The sequence below is a fragment of the Schistocerca americana genome, chromosome 1 (genome assembly GCF_021461395.2).
Source record: "Schistocerca americana isolate TAMUIC-IGC-003095 chromosome 1, iqSchAmer2.1, whole genome shotgun sequence".
NCBI lineage: Eukaryota > Metazoa > Arthropoda > Insecta > Orthoptera > Acrididae > Schistocerca > Schistocerca americana.
The window spans coordinates 534,262,936-534,281,474 of NC_060119.1; the positions used below are offsets into that span (position 1 = coordinate 534,262,936).

The following is an 18,539-nucleotide window of genomic DNA, read 5'->3' on the forward strand; positions in this document are numbered from 1 at the left end:
TTCACTGTTCTTCTAATAATCTGACTGAGAGTAAGTGTGTGTGCTTTCACCATGCTATTGAAATAGGTGTTTAAGTAAAATGAACAGTGTAACATTACACTCACATGCACAGGTGTCAAAATCAGGCTTAAATCAAATATCAGATTATCACATCTGCCAGACATTTTGTTGCATTTGTCTGACCGTCTCAGATCAGATAGACATTATCTTCATGGATTAGTAAATTACATAAAGAGAGAAATTTGTTAAGTGCACAGAGAGACAGGCAAGCTGCCAGTTGTATTCAAAAAGTGCTACTCTCAATTCAACAAATAGAAATACATACATGTAAATACAAATAGTACTCCTAGCTTTCTGAACCTCAAGGCCTTCTTCAGTTGAGAAAAGAGGAGATAGTTGTGAGAGAATGAAAAGGACAAACCCATGTTGTGTATGAAGGAAAGGGGGCAAAGACAAAGTAAAATCTGCCAGAGAGAGTAGGAAGTTGAAGATAGTATGTCAGTGAGCACTATAGCCACTTTTGTTCAAACATACGAAACAGAAGAGAGAGACTTATAAGTAAAGGAAGATGTAGTGAAAAAGAGAAAAGAAAACTGGAAAATAAAACAAATCATTTACTACAATTTTTGGTTTTTCTTTCCATTAGTCATTGTCTTTTATTTTTCTATATAAATCTTTATTTCTCATTTGACCCCCTTCATTTTCAATGAACTGCTGCAGAAACATTGATTTATGTACCTCATGGGTCCCTCTTAATCTTTTCCCACGTATTTCTTCTTTCTCCTTTACAGCAGAAATCTGTGGTTACAAAAACTTTGATTGCTATTTTCATGTGTTTCTGTCAGCTGTAGTGGTAGCTGAACCTTCTGAAGGTAAGAAATGGCAAAAGTAGTAAATTATGAACACTTCTGTGTATTTTAAAACAATGATGCAGTGTAAATATTTTAGTGCTGAAATAGTTACTAGCAAAATTTTTGTTGTAAGTGTTTAGGCTTTCATGGCCAAATTCTATTCCCAAAAAATTCATCTATACTGTTCATTGTATTACATATTTTGATGAAAGCCACTTGTGATAGTGTCTAAAATGTGTATATATTTTCCAATATGACCCATTTTACAATCCAGACAACTTTTATGAAAAGATTTTTATTATTGCAAACAAGAATGGAGTATGAAACTTCCTGGCAGATTAAAACTGTGTGCCGGACTGAGACTCGAACTCGAGACATTAACCTTTCGCGGGCAGGTGCTCTACAATCTGAGCTACCCAAGCACAACTCACTCCCCGTCCTCACAGGTTTACTTCTGCCAGTGCCTCGTCTCATTCAAGAATGGAGTACATTAGTTATATTCACTTGACTGTATTTTTGGGAAAAGATAGAACAATTGTGTTCTGACTTAATAAACAAATTTAAACGGATGTAATCTTGTGTTTATACTACAGTGGTGATTCTAGGCGTGCAGTTGTGTGTTAATATTTCTGTGTTTCATGTTTTTGTCGTACTAATTATAGTTCTAGTATATTAATGAGTAGGATCCTTCTACATAGAGATCATAACTTTGTTATTACTTGTGAGTGCTGTCAGTCTCAGCTTTATAGGCACTATGTTCACAAATGTTGTGACAAGAAGGGCATTGAGCCTAGTGACAGATGACAAATCAATAATAACTACAAAGTAATCAGGTGGCTACACTGCTGCTGCAAACTAACACTTGCAAATAACAGAAGAGAAAGCCATTTGGGTCATTAATCCTTTGGCTGCTCAGAGCAAGCCGTAATATACTCTTAAATTCTCATAATACAAGTGTATACCATATCATTTACTACTGATTCGTTTTTAATATATTTTGTAGCAAGGAAAAGAAAAGATAGTTTCATAGCATATCATACACCCCTTTTTTTATTTTATCTGTCTTTATTCTGAAGCATCAAATGTGATGATATCTATCTCATAGTAATTATATCAAAGTGATTAAAAATTCATGTCAACAAAGTTGAATGATCATCTGTGTGGTCTAAAACCAGTGAAAAGTAGTGGAGAGTGCCCATCAAAAACACTGCAGTTCAATTAGTACATAGGTCTGAACAGTTAAGTGATAAACAAGTGCATGTTAATGAAACTTCTAGAGCAGCCAATTGCACCACATGCATATTGTCGTATAAGAGCTGTAGCAGTCAACCACACTTTGAACATGTCACACTTGGACTACTATAACAATCTGCAACAAATGAAGTGGTAAAATAAGTACATATTTTTTTATTGTAATGAGCACCAACTCCAGTATTTATGGTGTTCACATAATATCCTTCTACAGCTTCATGTCTTGATGTTTTTGAAGAAGAATTTCTTTATTGTGTATATATCCTCTTCATAATGGTTAAAACCTACTATATTAATGAGATTGAAATTTTTGGAATAATTCACATGACACACTTCAAATTAAAGTATTTCTCTTTTCCTCTCCACTTTCATTCCCTTTCAAATCAATATTTATATCAATCATCTTAGGTGATTTTCCCTCACTATAATGCGTGTTAACTTTTTCTTAATTTTTTCACATTTTCCTCTTGTGGTTCTTGTTCCAGATTACACCCTTATGTTCTCACTCTCTTATGAAGAAATTAAAGATATTCATGAGTAGTTACAAAAACTTTTAAACTGAATTTAATTAGATGATTTTAAAGAAACTGCCGAAATTAGAATGAGAAAACTAATTCCTTTATAGGACATTCCCCGTCTGGAACCAGAAATTTTAGAACAACCATGTGAGTGGAATCCTCTGAGAAAAATAAAATATACGTTCTAGGCATATTCTTCAAAGAAAAGCAAACAGAGAGATTTACTAAGGCTGAATACATCCTTTCAAATAGTGAAGAAACTGTGGACGATATTCCAGGCTCAAATTCTGTGAACTTGAACAGTTACCCAATTGAACTGGAAATCTCCATAGTTCCAAGTTTGGAGTGGAAATAGTTATATTTTTCCCACAATATTTCAACATCTGTCATAGCTGACACAAGTCAATAGCAACTTCCAAAGAAACTGATGCCAAGGAAGGAGAAACAAGAGTGACATACATGCCATTTACTGACACAGTCTCTGGAAATAATGCAAGGATACTTGGAAAACATGGTTTCCACTGTATATTGATGCCCCCCCCCCCCCCCCCCCAACAGAGATGAATGGTCAACTATTGTGTGTTAAAGATGGTTATACCTCTATAACTGATTATAACAGACTATGTGTCATGTGATGTGGTGCATCTTAGACAAACTGTAAAAATGTGGAACAAATATGTAAAGAACACTAGCATCATACTGGGCTCAAGGAGCCAACTAAATTAGTGGTCACAAATACTGTACCTTTCCAGTGGCCATAAAATGCAACAGGAAGCATTGTGATAAAGGAGGCAATCAAGATTAGCATGTTGGATAATGTAATCAGCAGAGCTAGAAGAGTAAAGATATTTTTTCTGGATTCCTTGGAACATATTTATTTACACATGGTCCTAATTATGTGTATGAATTGATAATTTTAAATTCACTGACTCAGATAATAATTCTTACTTATTGCGTATTTTGTGCAGTCTGTCTAATTTTAGAGCTATTGATTAAATTGTAGTTCCTGATTATGTTCTTGCTTATTTGTACATCTGACTGCAAAGAAAATTTGAAGTAAGTGATCCACTGAGGAACAAAATAGTAGAAGGTGCAGAGTAAGATGCTGAATAATGTTGATGTTACAGCGTAACAAAATATGACATGCTTTTAGTTCTGTAGCAATTTATTTTCAAAGTTTGGAAAGTAACTACACTTTCTTATGTGTACAGTTCACTTCACATGATCCAGGGCTTGCTTTCTTTTTTTTTAGCAGGACTTTTCCCTAATTTTCAATACAAATGAACCATTGTGTCCAATATAATAGATGTTCATTGTATAAGATAGATAAGTTTCAAACTCATTTTCATATTTTTTTCTTCAGGTACAATATAAAATGCTAAATATACAGAGTAATTAAAATCAGACAAGCATGATCCAAGCATGTGCATACAAGCTGCAACAAAAAGCATTTAGTAGTTACAGTGCTATTTCCTTTATTTAGAAATCTATTGAAGAGCACATTAGTAGTGAGAGTGTGGGAAATACACTACCTTATTTACATGCAGAAGAACAACTTTCATATCTACCTGGAAGATGTATATTGTCAAGCTTTGTTTAGTAAATTGCAGTCTCAGCATTGTGCACTAATTTCTCTTTTTAGAAATGTTACTAGCGAATATGATCGGCATCCTTACTTTAAACTCTTCTTTTCTGTTATTGTTTCAATTAACTTCTATCTTTCCCTGTGATGTTCCTCATCAGCAAATATGAGTGAGTACTTTCTGATTTCTGTTTCACTTGATGTCAGGGAAGCCTTGTGTAGTATCATTTCATAAAAATTACATGGCCAACAACATACAATTAAAAATATGTGTTTTTAATGTGGTAAAACTAGATACTTATTTTCATTAAAATGAACAATTTACGATTGTTTCCATTTTAGTAACATGTATTGTATGTTGGTGGTCCCATAAACTGGAAGATTTCTGCATTGTATATATTTATATATTTTTTCTAATCTTTTGGGTGATCATTACTTGTAGAGATAAGGATTCTGTGCCCAAACAAGACTTGCTCCCAGCTATCAACAAACTCTTACGGATCAGGTAAGATAGATAGTGTGCCATAAGCAGAAACTGCATAAAAATAATTTGTTATATTTCATTCTTTGTATGTGGGTCTTTGAAATTGCACGCTTTGATGGTATTTTATTATGATTTGACATAAGCCTATTTTTTAAAAAAGATTAACAGTGTTACTGTAGTTGAGCATTTTGCTGAAGAGCAGTACATGACACTGAATCTTAATAGAAATTTAAGAGTCTAGTTCATATATTTTTCTGTTGACAGTGAGTTTGTTTCAGTATCTCTGACTTGATTTTTGTTTCATTTCACTATTGATGAAAGTAAAACATGAAAGCAGATAAAAATAAGCCAAAAGAATTAATTAAGACTGACACATTAAAAATACAATTATACATGTCCCAAAAACACAATTATTTCTATTACTATTGATTGAATTCTCATTGTCGTTTAACCATCTGCGTTTACAAACAACACCTTTCAATTTTTCTTTATATCATTTGGTCTGCACTTTACAAATTGCAGCTTTGTATTATACAAATTAATATAATGATGTGCACAGTATCCATACAAACTCTTTGTCAACTACTATAGTTGGAGTCACAGATGATGGTGGTTGAGTTTATGCTTGTTCTGTGCACCTACGTCATGCAATCTCCAACAGCCAATGAACATTCAGTACTGTTTTGAGTGCTGTCCTGTGAATTTTATTGCCAATGTGAGCGTTAAACATGATTGTAGCATGTTATTTAGTGAATTTTTATTCCATTCGTTGTGAGTTGTCATTGCTGATGATGGTGGTAAGGGACAAATTCTACATAAGCTAGTGAGAGACATAATGTGGAGGATACATGCTTTTTTCATGCACAAAGCATGTATATGTGCATATCACAACTGCCCCTTGGAACTAGCAACAATGCCGTCTCTATACATGACTCGAGCTGTGAGAATTGCTATTGTTCATGAATCAGACTATAAAGTTAAATACAAACATTATTTTTATGTCTTTGGCCAAGTGGTGTAACAGTTAGTGGTTGGATTGACATATTTCAGTAACATATCTTTATTTATTTATCATGAACTAATTCATTACAGCTTTAGATGAAGAAACTCCACACTTTAGTACAATTAAAAGTTCTTAGTGTTTCGTTTGACAGTGTTGTAACATATGTGCAAAGAACACATTGCTTGTGAAATCTTCTATCGAAACCATGCAGAAATATTGGTTCCCTGTTATATACATTTACAAACGGAAGCTTTTTGTTGTTCATGCCACAGGGCCTGAAGATTACTCTATTGAGGAGTCGGGACAGGTAGCCTAAATAAAAAGCTATCAAAATAATGGATGTCAGAATATTATTTTTACAATTTATCAGCCAGCTGCAGTCCCATACTCCATAATTGAAAGATGGAGCTACATTTACTTTTAAATGAAAGTCCATCTTGATTATGTGTAGCAGGTGCCCATTACGATGAAGTCCACTGCAGTGGTGATGATTTGGGAGACGCAGAGGATGATCAGCAGCACTCTATCACATGGCTGTGAGCTCATGGGTTGTTGAGATGCAGGTATGGTCTTCAGGAGTGACTAATGGATGTCCAGCAGCTGGTTATCAGGGCAAAGGCACGACACGGTACTGTCTGATGGGTAGCGACACTTGTCGTCATCTGAAGTGTAGTATCAAGGGGGCAGGTCAGTCTGGAGCCCAGAATGGAATTCTGGCAGCTGGCTATCAGTCTGGAGTCCAGAGTGTAATTCATTGTCAAGGGACTGACCAGTGACAAAAGTATTTGTCAGTATATGAAAACAGGCGTGGTGTCATGTGGACATATTACCAAAAAAAATGCAAATAGTTGTCTGCAACTGCAGTGCTGTTTACTGTGACTTGCGCACCATGTATCAGCATGGCTTGTATCTGCAGATGCTGTGGTGGATGCAGGAGTCTTGATGATAAACAGTCCAGCAAATCTTCTATAAAGAAACAACCACTCAAGGTTAAGCAGAGGCCACAGTCATGACCAATGGCAAAGGAAGGTGAGCTACTAACTCGATGGAGTGTTGACCCTGTGTGCTGACTCAGTGACAGTTACATGGTTGCCTTGTGTGTGTTCTTATAGCTGTGGTGTGGAGCAAGGCCTGGCAGCAGTGTCTACCATCACAGCAGGCCTGAATGATGACAAGCTGGTTCAGCTATGGTTAAATACTGTTTCCCCCTGGTCATTTCATGATAACTGCAGTGTTTTTAGATTATATTGAAGCATCTGGAGCAAATCAATGACTGGAAGGTATGGCATAATTTGCAGTTGTTCAATCAAGCTGTGTTAATTACGTGCCACTGGGCTGTGCTTGGTTCTGGCCCTTTTGGTGTGACGACACGCGACATTATCATGCAGTTCAGTGACCAGCACCTGCTGTCTGGTTGTGGCCTCATTGCAGTTCTGGACTCAGACTTGTGCTTCAGGTTCTCCTATAGTTTTATCCCTTTACAGGGTAGAGAGGGCCAGGAGGGATGGCCATAGTGGTGACAATGGGGATGGTTGAGCTGGCCACTGGGATGACCATGGGGGCAGCCACAACAGGTCTGGCAGTGACCAGAGGGCAAGCCATGATAGAACCAATGAGAGAGCTGGTGTCAGCAGCAACAGGTCTAGTGAGGACAGAAGGGCCAGTCATGATTACTGGACTGATGCCTAAGGGTCAGCGACAAGTGGGTCAACATCTGATGGTGTCACAAGCAAGGGCTGGGCAAATACTGGAAGACTTCCATCAGAGAACACCATGAACAAGCAACTTATTGCCACATGGTAAGCAACTTTGATGGAAGGTGGCCCAGCTTACCACACACAACCCCTGGACACCCTGTCTGAACACTCATCCTGATCATTCCCACTTGAACACTGTGGGAAAGACTGTAGAACCTGAGTGAGTGGGGAAACAATCTGCAGCAGGTCCAGAAATTCCTGACTCCAGAATCGAAGGGCCTATGGAAACTATAGCTCCAGACATAGTAAACAGAAAACATTCAGACCCACACGAGAATACACGGAGAAGAAAGGCAACTTGAACACATGCAGAAATACGAGGAATACACCAAGGAACCACTGAAATCAAAACAGACCAACAACATCAAGAGACTGGACATTGAACCAACACATGAATGGACTTTCTGACCTATGCTGAAGAGAGGACTTTGCCAAGAACTTGCATTTACCGAGAAATGTGAATACCAATTGCAAAACAAATGCCTACCAAAAGTGATACTGCTGCACAAATAAATGTAGACATGTAACCCAATAAAGCAACTGTCCATGTCTAGCGCATGGGCGGGCACACCTCACTCAGTAGTAAGATTTGTGTACTGGCTGTCACAACACAGTAAACATGAATATACTGCACCATCAAGACAAAGTAGCAAACAGGTGAAAATGTAAGTTTTTGAAAACACACAAACAAGAGAGAGAGAATGAAATCTTGCTCCAGCAAAAATGAATGAAGTCACATCAGGAAACACTGAAATACACTACAGAGCAGCATCGTGTTCCCTGTGCTGTGTGGACATGGCCATGCTTGGGATTGGGAAGAAGGCTGGCCAAAGCTGCATTGTACAGGTGAAATGCAATATGCCATGGCAGCATCTGGCTCAGTGTGAATGAAGGCAATGGCCAGTTAGTGGACGAGACTAAGAGCTGGCACTGCAGCCAGTCACAAATGGGAGAGACAGTTTCATCACCACTGTAGTATAAGGTGGATGAGAGAAGAGCACAGTATCATGAATCCATTATCCTCATCACCACTGTTACATACTTGGTTGAGTGGTGCAACAGGTTGATACTGATTTCACACATTGCAGTAACAACTCTTTTTTTTATTAACCGTGAACTACACTCAGTGAATCTCTATAGGAAAGCCCATACTTGAGTAGAACTTAAAAGTGTGTAACAGGTGCTAACTATGACAAAGTCCACAATTGTCAATAGTGGTGATGAGTTGGGAGGTGCAAAGGGTGATCAGTGTTACTTTACCACCTGACTGTGAGTTTGTGGGCCATCAAGACACAAGTCTGGTCTTCATGGATATCCAGCAGCTGATGATCCTGGCAAATGCTTGAGATGGCACTGCCTGGTGGGTAGTGGCAGTGGCAGGCATTTTGGTCCAAAGTGTAGACTCGAGATGGCTGACGGGCAGTCTAGAGCCTGAAAGAGAACTCCAACAGATGGCAATCAGACTGGAGTTCAGAGCATAGCTCACTATGGTGGGGCTGACCAGTGACATAGGTAATCATCAGCAGAGGAATACAGGACTGATGTCACATGCATACATGACCACACAAATAGATGCCTGCAACTGCAGTACTGATTACGCCAACCTATATGCCACTAATAGGCATGGCTTACACCCCTAGATGCTGTGGCAGCTCCAGGAGGTTCAACAGTGAATCTTGTGATGACAAACAATCCCTCAAGGTAAAGTGGGGGTGTACCTAGTCCACGGAGTACATCTGAGAGTGTGGTGGCTGAGTGTCCAGAAGCCCAGCTTCTATATACAACAGTTATACATCACATTCTATGTTTCATTCATCCTGAAATACAGAATATATAGTAAAATGCAATTACAGAAATTTTTTGATTTCTCATACTGGTTTCCAGAATGTTGAATAAATATAATGACAATTATCAGTTGTCATGGTAGGAAAAGAGAGAGAGAGAGAAAGGGAAAGGGGGGGGAGGTCAGACTTCTGTAAAGCATTTAGATAGTTTCTGTTAACAGACCCCCTTATGGCCTTAATGTTCTCCATACCTCACTTTTGTTTAAATATCACTTACCAGATTAATGACAGTTGCTCTGCAACACTGTAAATGAAACTGATTTCCTGTGAACAGGCTGGTGGCTCCAGTATGAAAAAATGCCCTAGTAAATATAAAATTTTCACAAAATAATGCTCATTTACCAGAGGATGGAGAAAAAGATTAAGTAGAAAATATTGATAAAATGTAAAGAGGGAAAGAGAATGTCACTCAGTCACAAAAGACTAATAATGTGTGTAGTACTGTGTTGACTTTATGGGACAAAACCTGGTGAATTTTTCTCAGGAAGCAGTTGCTATTTCTAGACAGTTGTGATTTTATAATGTCTTATTGTATAGCTGCTGACCTGTCAATAGTCCTAACTTTCATTGACTGTAGAGCTTCAACTAGCATTTTATCGAATTTATTACTTTCTGACACCAATTCTTTTTATTTGTATATGTGTTTTAAATTAATGCACATGTGTGAAGGTTTTTATGGCAGTGTCATGATGTACATGACTTTAGAGTAAATCTAAGATGTTTAACACATCTGAAAATTCCCTCTGTAATATGATGCAATCTGCAAAGTAATAGCATTTTTATAAATTTATGTAATTAAACATGTAGTTAATATAAAGTGAATACTTTTTGACAGAAAAAATACAATAACTGAAAAAACCAAATTTGAAGAAAAGGATTCATATGCCTATCAGCTGACGTAGAGTTTACAAATCATGAAACTTTCTGGATTGCATACAAACAGTTATTCAAAAGATGAACTATTGTTTACCTTTAGAGTGGAGTGCTGATTCACTCTTGGTGACATAAAAAGTGGAGATCAGTGCTAGTTAGGCTTTCAAACTTTTTTTTTGCTATGGCACGTTTTTGTCTATTGACTACTTCCTGCTCTGAATAGCAGCTGAAGTTTGAAATGCCAACATAAACTACACTTTTCTATACTTCTTATGTGCACATCAGTCACTCAACACTTCATCTTAAATCATTATTTAATATTATGAGATAGAAGAGAGAAACTTGCAATCTGTATATTTCTCTTTCATGGAACACTGCATTATTTTATAAAGAAATATTACAGGTGCTAAGCATATACATCACCAAGTGTTTACAGCAACAGCAGTACTTCATGCATTGGCACCCAATTCTTGACATTATGTTTTGTCCAATCACTATAAATCATGCTGTAGAAAAAGCTTTTCAGTTAACAATATATTCAATTTTCTCATTGTCCCATATATGTATAATTGTGGAAATAACGAATGCCTAGATTCCTCTCTGTGAACTATTATTAGTCTACATTTTTGTTTAAAATCTCAAGGACAGTGATATGTAGAGTGCTGAAGAGCATTTTCAGATTTCTTGAGATTTTGAGCATTTCTGTTAAACCTTCATGTGACCCAAAAAAGCGTCAAGCTTGTACAGATAACACACACGTCACCAATATTCCATTATTTGTTGTAAACATATTTTTCATTTCATTTGTAAACTACAGTTTCCCAGTAAGGTTTCCTACACATAAATTGAACCACACCATTTGTTTTCTCTACCACTGAACCTATATATTCATTTTTCATCACACCCTTGTACATTGTTACTTGTGAATTACTATATAGGTACTACAGTTTTAGATTTCATAATGTGCAAAACTTTACATATTTTTGCATTAAAAGCTAGTTGCTAATCTTTTTACTGGAATCATGCTTTACAATGATCTTGGGTGGATATTGCCTAGGTTTCATCAGATACCACTTACTCACAGTTAACAGTGTCATATGTGAAAAGCTTTAGATTTCAACAAGTATTATCCACTAAATTGGAGACCTATCATATGTCCCTTTAGCACACTCCAGTCATAATACTTTATTGTGTTCTACCTGTCAATGTGTTATCAGGGCAGTTGCAAATATGGCTAGAAGAGTAAACATGTTGAAGCATGGAGAAAAGATTTAGAGTAAAAGCTAATGACAACAAGATAGGATAACAATAGCAGGAGACTAGAAGAGTATAAATATGAAATCTGAAATAGAAATTGAGATACTTCCAAACTAAGGAAAGACCTGAAAGGAGTCTTAGTTTCCATGTAGGCTACATCAAACATGAGTCAAAATTGCACTACTGGCCATTAAAATTGCTACACCAAGAAGAAATGCAGATGATAAACTGGTAGTCATTGGACAAACATATTATACTAGAACTGACGTGTGATTACGTTTTCACGCAATTTGGGTGCATAGAACCTGAGAAACCAGTACCCAGAACAACCACCTCTGGTCGTAATAACGGCCTTAATACACCTGGGCATTGAGTCAAACAGAGCTTGGATAGCATGTACAGGTACAGCTACCCATGCAGCTTCAACATGATACCACAGTTCATCAAGAGTAGTAACTGGCGTATTGTGATGAGCCAGTTGCTTGGCCACCATTGACCAGACGTTTTAAATTGGTGTGAGATCTGGAGAATGTGATGGCCAGGGCAGGAATCGAACATTTTCTGTATCCAGAAAGGCCCATACAGGACCGGCAACATGCGGTCGTGCATTATCCTGCTGAAATGTAGGGTTTCGCAGGGATTGAATGAAGGGTAGAGCCACGGGTTGTAACACATCTGAAATGTAATGTCCACTGTTCAAAGTGCCGTCAATGGGAACAAGAGGTGACTGAGACATGTAACCGATGGCACCCCATACCATCACGCCGGGTGATAAGCCAGTATGGTGAAGACGAATGCACACTTCCAATGTGCGTTCACCGTGATGTCACCAAACACGGATGCGATCATCATGATTCTGCCAACAGAACCTGGATTCATCCAAAAAAATGACGTTTTGCCATTCGGTTTGTTGTTGAGTACACCATCACAGGCACTCCTGTCTGTGATGCAGCGTCAAGGGTAACGACAGCCATGGTCTCCGAGCTGATAGTCCACGCTGCTGCAAACGTTTTCAAACTGTTCATGCAGAAGGTTGTTGTCTTTTAAAAGTCCCCATCTGTTGACTCAGGGATCGAGACATGGCTGCACGATCCGTTACAGCCATGCGGATAAAATGCCTCGACTGCTAGTGATATGAGGCTGTTGGGATCTAGCACGGCGTTCCATATTACCCTCCTGAACCCAACAATTCCATATTCTGCTAACAGTCATTGGATCTCGACCAACGCGAGCAGCAATGTCGCTATACGATAAACCGCAATCGCGATAGGCTACAATCCGACCTCTATCAAAGTCGGAAACGTCATGGTCCGCATTCCTCCTCCTTACACAAGGCATCAAAACGTTTCACCAGGCAATGCCGCCGGTCAACTGCTGTTTGTGTATGAGAAATCGGTTGGAAACTTTTCTCATGTCAGCACGTTGTAGGTGTCGTCACCGGCGGCAACCTTGTGTAAATGCTCTTAAAAGCTAATCATTTGCATATCACATCATCCTCTTCCTGTCAGTTAAATTTTGCGTCTGTAGCACGTCATCTTCATGGTGTAGCAATTTTAATGGCCAGTAGTGTAAATTCATATGACAGATCAGAATTTGAACTCAGGATAATTATCACCTAGTTGATTCATCATTGTATTGCTCACACATTGGTTCTTTATCTACAGCAGGAGACCACTTTGTCTCCACCCATTTTGAACTCCACATGGGCTCACTTGTGACATTCTATAAGAAATGATGTTGCGAAGACTGCAACTTCTGATGACATCATTGTTGTCACTTATGCATTGTATTCACTGCTCCAGTGCCCTTTTTCCCAGTGTCACTAATGTCTCAGCAATTGAGAATTGTCTCAGTGGAATTTGCAGTGAATTGCAAGAGGTCAGTAGTGAGTTGAAGTTTCTAGTAAGTTGGCAAAGCTTCCTCAGTGGCTCAATAGGAAGAGACTAATCACGAAAGGGAGGTGTCAGAATTTAAGTCCCTGTTATCAGACTAACAAAAAAAATGTGAAGTCAGATAAAATAACTAAACTTGCTCTAGTGAAAGTATTACGAAATACTAAATCCATTTTGCTATAATAAATATTTTATTTTTCTAAAAAAGTTATTATTATGTGACAAGAAAGGAAGGAGAATGATCCATGTAGAGAAATAATCTTTCTCAGGATGGTTGAGCCAAGAGAGAGGAATAACACTAAACACAGTAAATTTAGATTCTGAGATTCTGCCCAACAGTATCAGTCTTCCACCGCTCAAAAAAAAAAAAAGCGCTCTACACTACTATAACAATCAGGCATTGAACCAGCTTTCCTGCCAGTATTTCCATGTATGTTTGCAAATGAGGGATTTTTTTCTTTTCACAGGGCAATGTACAATCCATCAAATTTTGGTTCTTAAATTCTTGGCATCTTTTTTTTTTTTTTTTTTTTATGAATTTGGCCAGCTATGGACCGCAGCTTTGGCATCTTTATATCCGTTATATTTTTAAATCTGTTACTGTGAAAACAGCGAGGGGTCTTTGTTGGATATTTTGCTTTATTCTTCTTATAAGTTATTAAGAGATTTATTGTGATAGTCAAAATTCTTTGACAGAAACAAAAACAAAAAGAAGAAAGGAGACTACTCACAAACAGATGAAGGATGCTTGCATACACACATGTAACAAATCATAAAATCACACTAGCTTTTGAGATTTCACTCTTTTTCTGCTGTCAGTAAACACACACACACACACACACACACACACACACACACACACACACTTACTTTTCGGTGATATCAGTAGCATTGATTGTTTCCACAGTTATTCTAGATTTTATTTCTGTTGCTGCTGAGAACCACATGTTGTCTCCTCTTGTGCCTTACCTCTCTTTCCATACAACTATTTGCCCATGTTCATAAAAATTAGTGTCATCTCAGTCACAGTATATGAGTGTGTGTGTGTGTGTGTGTGTGTGTGTGTGTGTGTGAGAGAGAGAGAGAGAGAGAGAGAGAGAGAGAGAGAGAGAGAGAGAGAGAGAATGATTTTTTTTCACTGCGTGTAACATATAAGTGAAAGCTATAACTTTTATGAACTATATGTGTGAGGTGTACTCATTGCATGCGTCATATGATCAAGACCAATAGATCACTAGAGGATTTTTGCTATTTGATGCGAAAAAAAGGATAATAAATTTACTCATTGTATAGAAGGCTATACATGAAATTCACTTTAGTCTAAATTAAGTCAGCTTTTGAGCCCTAATCACTGACAGAAATTTTAGTGTCAGCTTAGTTTTTCTTTGTTACTGATTGCATATGTTTTGTAAGACATTGTAAATACATATGATAAATTTATTTGATTTGTTAAGCATGGTGTCATCTGTGTTTAATTGCTGTTACACAGTGTCTATCACGGTTGTTTAGATGATCTGCTTGAATGTTTTAGTAGAACGAAATTGTTTTCTCTTTCTTTCAGCTGTTATAGTTCTCCTTTTTTATGCTTTTATGATACATTCTTCCTGCTTGTGAACCTCTTCTTCCATTAGGTATACAGTGTTGTCCAGTTTCCTGCCAGGTGCCATCATCAGCGAAGACTTGGTGTAAATTTCAAAATTAGTTTATTGATACATTCTACTTTTGACATTATGATACTCAGTACAGTTTATTTATTTGAGACTTTTTCAATATATTGATAATGATATGGAAAATTTGACCTATAAATGTTTGATTTGTTTAAGATGCCTTGGGAATAAATTGGCAATAAAATTAATAAGTTATTTCTTTGTGAAATTGAACCTCTAGCTAGTAGTTTTCATCCTTGAGGTTTAGAAGGAAACTAATTTTCTGTGATGCCAGCTGACATTGCTGTATTAAGAAATTAATAGTGTAGGGTTTACTGGCACTGGAATTCACACCCAAAGCTTTTATATGTGTAGCATATTTGTCAGTGTGTATTTATGCTATTTTTGTATGCATTATTCTGTTTATTATTGAACCATGAGATGGTTGCAGTCTTGATTGTTTGTTTGATGTTGCAACCTTGCTGTCATTTATTTTTTCATTCTGCATTATTGCTTATGATGATCATGATGTTGTTTTTTTTTGTCTTATGTTTGTGTTTTCTTTCTTGTATGGAGTGCTTCTTTATGTGTGTGTGTGTTATGTGGATTCTTTTTTTGTGGCATACTTGTTTCACTAATCAGAATTTCAAACAATAGGATAAAAGTTGTTGACATTATTTTACTTCTTTTGCAGCCCGTAAGCAAGAGATAATCAAAATGACAGAACAGTTGATAGAAGCAATCAGCACAGGTGATTTTGAAGCATACACGTAAGTGTATTTATAAACAATGTTTCAGTGTCAAATGTTAACTATCTTCTTTAAGAGTGTATCTTTAAAATCATGCAGCATGTTTAATGTTAATGGTAGAGCTTAATTTTTTTATACTAGCTTCCTCATTCTCAAAAATATTTTTGAAGGCACTTGATTAATTTCTCTGTGAACTGTAATTTGCCCACACTGTAGCATACATCAAACTATGGAACTGTAATTTACGCTCACTGTAACATGTATCAAACTTGCTCCCCTTCTAACAGCCGTGTACCGCAAGTTTCTAGAGGAATGGAAGGTTCCAAATGATTGGAAAAGAGCACAGGTAGTCCCAGTCGTCGAGCAGATACGCAAAACTATAGACCTATATCTCTGACATTGATCTGTTGTAGAATTTTAGAACATGTTTTTTGCTTGCGTATCATGTCATTTCTGGAAACCCAGAATCCACTCTGTAGGAATCAACATGGATTCCAGAAACAGTGATTGTGTGAGACCCAACTCGCTTTATTTGTTCATGAGACCCAGAAAATATTAGATACAGGCTCCCAGGTAGATGCCATTTTCCTTGTATTCCGGAAGGCGTTCGATACAGTTCTGCGCTGTCATCCGGATAAACAAAGTAAGAGCCTACAGAATATCAGACCAGCTGTGTGGCTGGATTGAAGAGTTTTTAGCAGACAGAACACAGCATGTTGTTCTCAATGGAGAGACGTCTACAGACGTTAAAGTAACCTATGGCATGCCACAGGGGAGTGTTATGGGGCCATTGCTTTTCACAATATATATAAATGACCTAGTAGATAGTGTCGGAAGTTCCATGCGGCTTTTCGTGGATGATGCTGCAGTATACAGAGAAGTTGCAGCATTAGAAAATTGCAGCGAAATGCAGAAAGATCTGCAGCGGATAGGCACTTCGTGCAGGGAGTGGCAACTGACCCTTAACATAGACAAATGTAATGTATTGCGAATACATAGAAAGAAGGATCCTTTATTGTATGATTATATGATAGTGGAACAAACACTAGTAGCAGTTACTTCTGTAAAATATCTGGGAGTATGCATGCAGAACAATTTGAAGTGGAATGATCATATAAAATTAATTGTTGGTAAGGCGGGTGGCAGGTTGAGATTCATTGGGAGAGTCCTCAGAAAATGTAGTTCATCAACAAAGGAGGTGGTTTACAAAACACTCGTATGACCTATACTTGAGTATTGCTCATCAGTGTGGGATCTGTACCTGGTCGGGTTGACAGACGGGATAGAGAAGATCCAAAGAAGAGTGGCGCGTTTCGTCACAGGGTTATTTGGTAAGCGTGATAGCGTTACGGAGTTGTTTAGCAAACTCAAGTGGCAGACTCTGCAAGAGAGGCGCTCTGCATCGTGGTGTAGCTTGCTGTCCAGATTTCGAGAGGGTGCGTTTCTGGATGAGGTATCGAATATATTGCTTCCCCCTACTTATACCTCCCGAGGAGATGACAAATGTAAAATTAGAGAGATTTGAGTGCGCACGGAGGCCTTCCGGCTGTTGTTCTTCCCGCGAACCATACACAACTGGAACAGGAAAGGGAGGTGATGACAGTGGCACGTAAAGTGCCCTCTGCCGCACACCATTGGGTGGCTTGCGGAGTATAAATGTAGATGGAGATGTAGAAACTATGGAACCAAATATTTCCACTTCAGGGAAACCTTATGGATAGTGTAATTTTTGTAATGCATTGGGTTTAATGAGAGCAGCTCAGCTACATTAAATAAGAAGCTGACAAGATATAAAAATAATCTGTTGCTTTAGTTCATGGGTGTCATGTCAGATAATTAGAAAGAAACACAATATTTCAGCTAGACAACTTCACGTCATCTTCAGGTGGTATCTGATCTGTTATTGTAGTAGCTCGTCATTGTTTGTGGTGGCTCACTAGAAAAGTGCAGGAACCAAGGGGTGAAGCAATAATTTCACATACAGTGCCCCCTACCAGAGAAATAGGCCAGAGTCTTTGCAACCACAATGCAATAAAAGTGCAGCTGCAACTTGACTACTGTCAAATATAATAACTTGCTAGTCAGCAACTTCATAAAAGATATTACTTCAGAAGGGAATGATCTAAACACATTCAGCATAAAATTCATTTTTGATAATGCAGTTGAGAGGTAGCAGAAAACTTAAAATCAAGCAAAAGGCAGGAGGTTGCAGAGGGTAGCCAAATTGAATTCATGTTGGAGTCATGTTACATGTATGTTGAACTTTGTAACTTTGGATTTAACTGCTACTGAAAGCTACAAATATTATGTAACACGATACATTTCTGTAAACGTACATTTAAGTCCAAGGATGATGTCTGTGTCTTAAAACAATGGACCAGAAATGTAAGATACATTAAAAATCAAAATGAATCAAAATGGATAAATAAAATGGGGTACAGCTTTTGAAGTGTGGAGAAATAGTCATTAAATCAGACAAACTTACAAGAGGGACAGAACTTTGCTAAGTGTGATTATGTAAAATTAGGTGGGACTTATGTATCAGATGTTTTTTGATCTGAAGAATTTCCATCAAACTTTGTTTTTCAAGTAGAGGACCTGAGGCTGCTTGGCTGTGATATGCAGTCAGACTTCCTAACTTTTACCTAAATTTATACTTGGCCAATCAAAGTGGAATTGCTTTGCCCGATTGGTCAGCGTAAGACTTATAGCAGTAACAAAATGTAATATTAAATGTACCACCCATGTCTATTAATTGTGTCTTGTGTGTACTACTGAAAATCTATTTCATTGTTCATTAAATAGAAAATTTTATAGTTTCAAAAATTCAAA

The 18,539-nt window shown here is 37.6% G+C and overlaps 1 protein-coding gene across 21 annotated transcripts in view; it reads left to right on the plus strand.

The window, feature by feature from the left end:
• Window positions 1–18,539, plus strand: part of LOC124605478 (calcium/calmodulin-dependent protein kinase type II alpha chain) — a 983,452-nt gene that overhangs the window by 899,738 nt on the left and 65,175 nt on the right. For 14 of the 21 annotated variants that reach the window (XM_047137200.1, XM_047137250.1, XM_047137259.1 and 11 more), the window contains 2 exons: window positions 4,645–4,707; window positions 15,653–15,728. In XM_047137200.1, coding sequence (XP_046993156.1) covers window positions 4,645–4,707; window positions 15,653–15,728 — 139 coding nt within the window. The remainder of the gene's footprint in view (window positions 1–4,644; window positions 4,708–15,652; window positions 15,729–18,539) is intronic. The other 7 variants (XM_047137224.1, XM_047137267.1, XM_047137275.1 and 4 more) reach the window with 1 other exon arrangement.